Genomic DNA, 9,529 nt, shown 5'->3' on the forward strand with positions numbered 1-9,529 from the left:
GCTCACCTAGTTTCTCACTACTTGCTTAAAAAATATTTTCCTTCCCCAATTCCATAAAAAATATTGATACTCATTTAAGTTTTGAGTTCTAAATTTAGAACGCAAGAAAAACAAAACCATTACAAAGGTGTTTAGTCGTGCCAAACAAAATCTTCCCTTAATCAAAGAAAGAAAGCAAGAAAGAAAAAAGAAAGAAAAGGTGTTTTGATAATGCCTTGCGAGTCCATCGGTTCCATGTGGAGGTGGACAAAGTATTTCATCATGCGGTTCTTTATAATCGTGGTGGATCATTGTATTGATCAGAGCAGCGAAGTCTTTCACAGTGGCTCATGCTGACAATATTGCCGTTATGGTGTGGTGTTTTCCTGGTTCTGCATCCCCTTCATCACTTCTTATGGCATAATAGGATTCTCTGACTTGTTCAGCCATCTCCCAGGGAACGGGCAGTTTCCAGTTCTTTGCCACCACGAAAAGAGCTGCTGCTTTACGTGGGGGTCCTTTTTATTTCCTCGATTTATCGGGGGTATAGATCCAGTGCTAGGCCAGATGGTACGCACAGATCTTGACTTTTGCTACTCCATCTCCCAGTTCAGTCTTGGGGAGAGGGAAGCAGGAGGTCAAGGGACAGAAATGGACAACACAGGAGGAGGAGCTCAGAAGCTGGCTGAGGGAAGCGATGTGGAAGGATGGCGGGCTTCGTTCCATCTCCACCGGGCACAGGATTGGGGCCACAATCAAGAGGCTGGCTAGACAGGCACAGGAGATGATCTCTCAAGGTTGTGGCCGGTGTCCCCTTCCCCCCAGTCACCCAAGTCCGGCTCTCATTGACCGTCTGACCTGGGATGTCAGGGATCCAGTAGGGCAAGCTGAGCAGTGGGCCTTCTCACTGGGGAGCTCCACACAGCCCATAAGCCTTTGACACCCAGGCCCTGGACTGACCCCATGTCCTTCAGGCGGGGCTAGCTACAGGATACCAGACACCTTGGGGAGCCAAAGCCTAACGAGGAGGGTGAGCTACACTAGGAAAGGCTGGCTTGAAGACTGGGAACAGGCTCAAGCCCTGCCCTCTTCAAGGCTCCAAGGATAGGCCAAGCCAAACGGGGACCATTCCCCACCCCTTATCCTCCTGCCCCAAGCCTCAGGCCCAGTAAAGGCGGCCCTCTTCCTCTACCCAGTTTCAGATCTTTCCCTTTCTTTTTCCCCATTCCACCAACACTGTGCTGATCCGAGTACCACTTTCTCCTTCCCCCAAATCAAAATGAAGACTCTGGGTGCAGGACCTCTGATTTTTGGTCAAAACCTCCATCCAAATCTTTCTCGGGTGCCTCTTCCTATCACCTCTATCAGGGCCGTGATGGTTTCTGATTTTGTGTATCTAGATTGGAGTCTCATATGCTACCTGGCTGTGATCCTGCACAAGTCACTGACTTGTCTGTGGACAAGTCTGCCTCAATTTCCTTATCTGTAAAATGGGGATCATAATAGCACCTATCCCCCAAGGTGGTTGTGAGGATCCACTGAGATCTTGATAAAGTAACTTTGCAAACCTTCAGCTGCTAAAGGCTAGCTGATTCTCCTCAGGGCCTAGCACATGGCTGACTCAGGAAATGAGCTTTGCATTAACAGGGGTGAATGGGGGTTAGTGGAGACTACTGCAAGTTCCTGGAAGCTCCTGGGTTTTGTCTCTTCCCGAGATTAGCTTCAGTCAGCTAGGAGAGGCCCGGTGAATCGGGCACAGTAATATTTTAGGTGACAACTCATTGATCTTATGGAGGGACAGTCGAGGGAAGGTGGGGATGAGGAAGAAATCCAAGAAATCGCTGGTCCTTAATGCAAGAGAACAAGAAATCCAAAGCTTGGAGTAGAGGTGCATAATGTTTAATTAAGTGGAAGCAAAAGTTTGAAAAGCTAGGCTCTCTCTTCCTAGTAGGAGAGGCCCTGGGGGCTCCTTCACCCCCACCTCCCCTCACTTGGAGCCAAGTGCTCTTCATGGCTGCCTAATAGGTCTAGGCTAGATTTTCTTTGAGACAGGAAGCCCCTGAGGACCACCCACAGAGTGAGGCCTCATGATGGCGATGAGTAACCCTGAGCTTCACCACAGCCCCATCACCCAAGCACTGACCCTGAGCGTGGGTCAGGAGTGGGAGTCGGAAGAGCTATCTAGGAAGGGCCTCACCTTCAGCCAAGGAGAGGGGATGGCTAAATAGGAACACAAAATGCCCCAAGCCTCGAGGCCGGGGAGTTTTAAGAAGCAAGGCCATTGCCACGGAAGGCAGCAGCTCTAGTAATTCTCATGCTTGAGGAAGGAAGGCTTCCCTTCTCCCAAGGCTTTCTGATTCTCTGTAAGGCTGCCCTTTGGCAGTTAGGTTTTATTCACGATGGGAAAAGGGTTATACTCAGAAAAAAGCCCGTGATTCTGTGTTCAATGGGAAGCAGCATTGGGAGCAAGGGCCAAGGATAATTGAAATGCAGAGTCTGACGGTGACATCATAAAGTCAGTTGTCATCCCTGGGGAAAACTGGGGCGGGGCAGGTGTCCTAATAGGCAGTCCCTGACCACCGTCCCACTCTGCACTACAAAAGCCAACCCCCTTTTCTAATACTACTCCCCTCGTTCTTCCTTCCTTCCACGCCTACTAGAGGGTGGATGGAGACGGCAAGGGCAGAGCCGGCTTTCAGCCAGAAAGCCAACCTCCACTACTCCATCCATCCCTAGTAGAGTTCGGTTTGGTTTTGCTTTTTTCCAGGCAGGGGGAATGGGGGGAGTTAGTCCAGGAAGCCAATTTCCACAGGCTCAGTCACAGTACAGTTGAGCATACGGGTTGCCAGACGTTCAATATCATCCAAGCTCAGAAGGCGAAGACTCCGATCATAGTCCTGTGGGGAGCAGGAGGGAGGAGGGCGGGAAGGGAAGGGAGAAAACACACGGCCTTGACCTCTGGTCCCAGTCATGAGGAACGCACTATATCAGAGGAGCGGGAAGGAAGCTGGGGTGGCCAAAGAGGCAAGAGAGAGGGAAAGGCCCCACACATCCCAAAATACGATGGCTGTTTCTGTGAGGAAAACTGGAGGCCGAAGAGGCGTCCACCAACTGGGACGTGGCCGAGGACGGCATGTGACCGATGGAATGCTTTCGTACTCTAAGAAATGGCCAAGGGGAATCTGTTTCAGAAGAGCCCGGGAAGACCTACGTAAACTGATACAGAACGAAGTGAGCAGGACCAGGAGAACATGGTGTAGTCACAGCAACATTGTGGGGATGACCAACCATGGAAGACGAGCTCCTCTGAGCAACTTACTAAGGCACCGGGATCCCAGAGGCCCCACAAAGCAGCCTGAGAGAGGAGGGACAACCCAAGCACTCAATGAAGCCGGTTTTTTGTGGACATGACCAATGAGGGATCTGGTGGTTCTACGGGAGGCTTATTTGGTGAGAGGGTTCTGTTTGTCTTTTTTCCCCAACTGAGAGGGAAGAGGTGGGAGGGAGAGACTACCGGTGAGCTGGAAAAAACTACTGGCTTGGAGCCAGAAGCCTCATGTTCATACTCCTCTGTAGAAGAGATGAGATCTGAGCTCCCTTTCAACTCTGCATTTCTGGTACTAAGGGCTGGAAGTTAGTTAGCTAAATATTACAGATGTTGTGAGTGCTAGTTCAGGCTAAGGAGCAAGATTATCCTTAGAGCCCTGGAGCTTACCTTCTGTAGCTGGTCTAGGACTTTCCTGGTATCAGCTGTGCTAAAGTGTCGAGCCAAGATCTGAGAGACCAGCAACCAGGTGGGGAGTGGCTGAGACTGGACCTGAGGCTTTGAGGGCGGATGTCGGGTCGTCCCCTCGTCAGGAAGCTTGATCACTAGGTTGATCTTGGAGTTTGGCCCAATGCTATAGTCTGAAAGGCGGAGCTCATCTGGGAAGAGAGAGAGGAAGAGGAGGAGGTGATGTTGGACTCCGGTATCTCCCATCCAACAGAACCAACTCAAAGCCTCCCATCACAGGCACCGAGTTTCCTTTACACCTCCTTATTGCTGAATAGGTGAGGTTGTTACCCTATATCCTGACTTCCAGGGGCTAGCTTGGGCTTTAGATCCAACTGACGCCCTCAATTAACTCCACAGAGCTCCTTCACCACTTCGGGGAGCCCAGCCATGTATTGGGGGAAGGGAGAGGGCTGCAAGAGGTTCCGAGTACAGATCGTAATATTTGGGATGACTAGAAAGAAGTCAACGACATTACGTGACTCTCCCATTCTGGCTCAATGCATCAGTCAACAAGCACTTCCTAGAGCTCCTCTGTGTGTCAGGTGCAGTCAGTGCTAGGGCTATCTAAAAGGAAACAGTCTTTGCCTCCAAGGGACTAGCATTCTATCTGCTCTGAGCCTTAGAGCAGGTTTTTAACTTGGAGTCTGTGAACTTTTTAAAAATCTGAATGACTTATAGCTTTTGTAATAATCCTATGTAGTTTATTGCGTGCATTTAAAAATATTACTCTAAGGCTTATAAATTTAAGAAGATTGCCAAACACAGTAAGTTTTATTATATAACGTCCGCTGGAGCCTTGCTGCTGCGAGGCAATCCTACCATACCTCTTAGCGACTCACCCATTCCTCTGCATAATGGCTCTTCCAAACCTTTTCAGCCCACCTGTAACTTGTGTTACAAAAAAAGAAACAAAACCCTAAGACCACTCTCTGATAGCTCCCTCTTCTTTTCCTCGTCCCCTTTCACTTAGGTACCTTCTGCCACTTCCTCCTCCTTCACCCATTCCATCTTGTCTACTGCAATAGATCGGCCCCACTTATCGTCCTCACTTTCTCACTCATCCATCTCTTTCTGCTTTCTGGGTCATTCCCAACTGCCTGCTCCCCGAAACTCACTTGATCCAGCCATCTCTTCTAGCCATCATCCTATATAGCTCTTCTACCCTTTGTAGCTAAACAAAGTGAAAAGTTTACATTCAGTGTGTGGGAAAAGGGGAAGAATTTACAGATTAAGCACATATTGATCAGAGACTGTTAGCTAAAGTAGATCAAGCCTATAGGCCTCAGTTTTGGCTTCTCCGGAGTCACGTGATTTTAGATAAGGCCCGGACTACATCCCATTGTCCTCCTGGGATTATGTGGCCTAAGAAGCCATACATCACCTTGTCTACCGCATTCCAAGTAGGGGAATGGTAGACTTATGTGACCAATCACAACATATAGAGGGTGGGATTTTGGAGGTTCTTTGTCTGAAATGTATAAATACTGTGTACATTTCCAAGGGAGTGGCTCCCTCCTGCTGTGAATTTGGCTCCCAGACCAGGATGGGGTCCGCTTTTCCAGATTCTAATAAAGAATTCTGCTTTCTATGAGTGATCTCCGAGTAGTCAATTTGGGTGGGTCTTTTTGTCCCAAACAAGTACACACACTTTCCGTCCTCTCGCTCTCCTCTTAACCCCTTACAGTTTGACTTTTGCCCTTATTATTTTACTAAAACTGCTTTCTTCAAAGTCACCAATGACTTCCTGGCTGCCAAGTCTAATGGCCTTTTCACATTCTTTTTGTCCTCTACCCCTCTGCTGTCCTTAACGCTGCTCATTCTTTCCTCCTAGATAATGCCTAGATTTGGGGGACACCCCACTCTCTCTGTTTGCTTCCTACTTGACTAGCCTTTCTCTGGCTTCTTTGGTAGAGCTTCCCCTATAGGAGTCATGCCTGGTAATTGTGAGTCCCTCAGGACTCTGTTCCGGGCCCTGTGCATGAACTTCCATGGAATGACAATTGTCATGTCTATGTTGATGATTCTCAAATCTACTTCTCCAGACTTTACTATTTTTCCTGAGGCAGTTGGGGTTAAGCGACTTGCCCAGGGCCACACAGCTAGAAAGTGCTAAGTGTCTGAGGCCAGATTTAAACTCGGGTCCTTCTGACTTCAGGGCTGGTGCTCTATCCATTCCGCCACCGAGCTGCCCCCTGACCTAACCTTAAGTTTGGCCCTCCAATTACTTCTTAGATATGTAAACTGGAAGTCCAGGAGACAACTGAAACTCAGTATGTCTGAGACAGAATTCTTCATCTGTCCCCTTATTCTTCCTCCTCTCCTCCCTCGCCTATTATGGTGGAGGACACTCCCCCAGCGGGTCCTCAGGCTCACAACCTAGGGGTCACCCTGATTCCTCATTAACTCTAACTTCCCATATCTGAGCTACAGCCAAGGCCTGCAATTCATCTCTTGCCATCTCTTCTCTCTGATGCTGCCATCCCCTGGCACAGGCTTTCACTTCCCACCTGGACCGCCCCAAGTCTCTCCTCACTCGGGTCCAATCTCCATTCAGCTACTAAAGGATTTTCCCAGAGTGCAGTGCTCACTATATCACTCCTTCCCCCTCCTCAATGAAGCCCAGTGGCTCCCCCTCAGCTGTAGGATCACATGTAAAATCCTGCTTGGCCTTCAAGCCTCTTTATAAACTCTCTAGATTTCCAGTCTTTTCACACTTGACACATCCTCAAGTGTTTTTTAATCCAGTAACACCGGAACAAGAAGTCCCTGGTCGCCCCCCCCCCCCTCCCCTGCTCCGGGCACTGCCTCTGCCGGTTTCCCACCTCATCTCTGCCTCCTGCTTTCCCTCAAGGCCCAGTTCCCCCTCGTTACCCCTCTCAAAATCAAGGTCTTCCCTGGGCGACTGTCTCCGCTTTGTCCCTGATCTTGTTGGCACGCGTTACAACGCTCTGGGGAGCAAAGACTTGTGCATCTTTTTTTGGATCCCTAGAGCTCAGCCCACTCAGAGACATTTAAGCCAAGTTTCCAGACGGACAGAAGTCCACTGGAGGTTCCCCCCTCCCCCTCTCCTCCCCTCCCCCCCCCGCGGCTGAAGGCAGCCCCCAGCTCCTCCCTTCCCCTCCCCCTTCCTCGACGGCCCAGAGAGACCGATACCTGCCAAGGCCTTGCCCTTGAACAACAGCCGCTGCTGGACCACCGGGACGTTCAACTTCTCGTACACCAGGTGCTTCAGGGTGGAGATTCTCTCGTCCTCGGGCACCTGGGGGCGGGGCGAGGCGGGGCCGGCAAGCAGAGAGGTGGAACTTGAGGCGGGTGCTAGCCTCGACGCCCCGCCCCTCGCCCCCCGCCTCTTGGGAGGGAGGGGGCTGCCCCGGCCCCGGGCCCCGCCCCCACCTCGCCCAGCCCTAGCCCGCTTGGGCCAGCCAATCGCCCCGGCCCCTGGGAGCGCGCCACATGACCCCCCTTCCCTCCGCCGGGAGAGAGAGTGGGGGGGGGGGGGGAGTCAATATTCTCAAAACGCGGTGGGAGTACCTGGAGGCTGCATTCCCGGCCCTGAAGCGCCTTCACGGTCAACTGCATTGCGGCGGGAGCGGCGCCTTTAAGAGCTCCCAGCGGACTTGGACTGCACCTCCCCGTCAGCCACCTCAACTTCAGGCTCGTCCGGAACCAACAGCCAGCGAGAGCGGGGCTGGCCCTCGAGGCTGCCGGGAACCGGGAAGGCGGGGCCGGGGTCGGGGCGGACCGGATGTGAGACTCGAGGCCGCTGCGGGACGCGCGCGCCCTCTTCAGGCTCGGAGGTCCGCTGCGCCCGGCGCCGCCCCCTCTCCCCCCCCTCTCCCAGCCAAGCCCCGGGCCGGCCTCTGTCAGAGGGAAGCCACGAGGCGCGGGGGAGGGGAAAGGACTCCGGGAGCTCGGAAATGTCCCCGTGTCTTTGGAGGCAAATAACGGCCGCATCCCGTCGGTACTTGGGGAAAGTTAGGTGTTAGAAGACAGCGGGAGGGGTAGAAAGGAGCCGGGCCGAAGAAGAAGTGTCACGCGGTGACTCCTGAGCTGAGGGAAATTGACTCAGTTGTTTTGGGGGCTGGGAGCCACCCGCCGACTATCGGTTCCCCCGTTATTCTTCAAAGCCAGAGGCCCAAGTGCCAGAACTTGAGGCCCGCTGGGTAAACTGCGGGCCCAGAAGCAGCTCGACTTTCCCCGGGTCATTGTCCTCTGGGGGGGGGGGGGGGCGCACAAAACCAATTATATGGGGAAGTTAGGTCGGGTGCAGAAGGATGACTTTCGGACATCCAGGGGGACTTGCCCAACAAGCAGTTAAAAGTGGAACGTAATGGACGGGTTCGATTTGGCCATTTATTCGTAGTTGGGGGAGAGGAGATGGGTCCTCCATGTACAAAGATTCAGATGTAGCCGAACTGTTTCCTACATTCCCCAAAATAATGCTGAACACAACAGGCATATTGAGCAAATAATAAACAAATACAAAATAAGCAAGTAACAAAGTTATTGTGACTCAGTGACCATAACTTGTACACCGCCTAACATGAAGCACTTTGTGAGAAATTTCATGTTTTGCCTCAACTTTACCGTGTCTGCCTGGCTCCAAGTCCAAGTCCATGTCTTTTGGCAAGCCAGTCCACTCTTTGGTCTCTGTGAGAAATAACTCATTTGAACTTGAGAGGGTGGTTAAAAGTCTTTAATAATAGAACTCTAGAAGTGGATAGCCCATAGAATGGGAACACTTGGAATTAATTCTTTTTCCAAACGCAGAGCTGGTTAGGAGTAATTCCCCCCTCCAGTGTGAATCTCCACCTCTGATTTTATCTATCTAGCTATCATCTACCTATCTATATCTACCTACCTACCTCTCTATCTATGTATATCTTGTGTTGTCTCTCCTTTCAGACCCACTTCTCCTCCTTACAGCTGACTCTTTCCGGGCACTAAGATCCATTCAGGATTTAGCCTGTCAGCTAAGGGCGTGCCCCAGCCTCATGGGGTGTTTGTTTCCTTTCTCCTGGTAAATATGAAGTTCTGATGGGGTGCAGCTTCCAGGGGAAATAGAGCAGTAATCCTGAGGCCCCCAGACTTTAGAAGTGCTATTGTTCTAACAATCTATTTGTTAAGGATCCTAAAGTCTCCTGGCCTTGGGAATATTATAGTATAGTCCTACAAACTTTGCTGATTGCCAGATCTGTTGGTCAGTGATAATAGGGTTTCCGAGAAAAATGATGAGGTCCATACCAGACTACTCCTTAACCTCACCTCTAAACCATAAAATTCGATATTGAGGTGCATGCCGACCACTCCTCCATTCTACCTCTAATCTATAAAATTAACATATCAGTGGCATGAAGCATTTCATCTCTATCTTATTTCTATGAATTTATCTTCTTGCTCCTGGTTCTTTGCTCATCCTTTTTTGGAACTTAGTCCAACAGCATAATAAATCTTTGCCCCTCAACCTGGAGATAAACAATCTGGGAACCCTTTTACCATATCTGTGACACCGACCTGGGAACTCTAACATTGGTGGGATGTCTTCCACCCTCAATAGTTCCACTAGGGAACTTGTCCTTCCCATCATTAATTATTTTAAAAATTAATATATTAAAAAAATATAAATATTAAAAATATATATGTAACCTATTCCCCTAAATAAATCCACTTTTTGCCAAAGACAATGGCCAGGGAACCCCAACTTTTGGTGCCTGCCATCATCTGGAGTCTACATAAGCCACATCACCAGCACTGACTCTCATGTGACCCCCCAGC

At 50.5% G+C, this 9,529-nt stretch overlaps 1 protein-coding gene across 1 annotated transcript; it reads right to left on the reverse strand.

The window, feature by feature from the left end:
- Nucleotides 1–112: 112 nt before the first annotated feature.
- UBL4A (ubiquitin like 4A) lies at nt 113–7,478 on the reverse strand. Its single transcript, XM_031944399.1, has 4 exons — nt 7,286–7,478; nt 6,908–7,013; nt 3,695–3,903; nt 113–2,876 (listed from the first exon to the last, which is right to left on the reverse strand). The coding sequence occupies exons 1-4, from the start codon at nt 7,331–7,333 to the stop codon at nt 2,766–2,768; spliced, it is 474 nt and encodes a 157-aa protein (XP_031800259.1). The 5' UTR covers nt 7,334–7,478; the 3' UTR covers nt 113–2,765.
- Nucleotides 7,479–9,529: the final 2,051 nt, after the last annotated feature.

The sequence above is a fragment of the Sarcophilus harrisii genome, chromosome X (assembly GCF_902635505.1).
Source record: "Sarcophilus harrisii chromosome X, mSarHar1.11, whole genome shotgun sequence".
In the NCBI taxonomy this organism is placed as follows: domain Eukaryota; kingdom Metazoa; phylum Chordata; class Mammalia; order Dasyuromorphia; family Dasyuridae; genus Sarcophilus; species Sarcophilus harrisii.

Bases quoted from the DNA above. Each gene is read 5' to 3' on its own strand.
- UBL4A (XM_031944399.1), bottom strand. From the start codon at position 7,333: ATGCAGTTGACCGTGAAGGCGCTTCAGGGCCGGGAATGCAGCCTCCAG. The intron at 7,014-7,285 runs GTACTCCCACCG...CCCCGCCCCCAG, and splicing joins GCCGGGAATGCAGCCTCCAG to GTGCCCGAGGACGAGAGAAT. The intron at 2,877-3,694 runs GTAAGCTCCAGG...TGCTCCCCACAG, and splicing joins TCCTAGACCAGCTACAGAAG to GACTATGATCGGAGTCTTCG.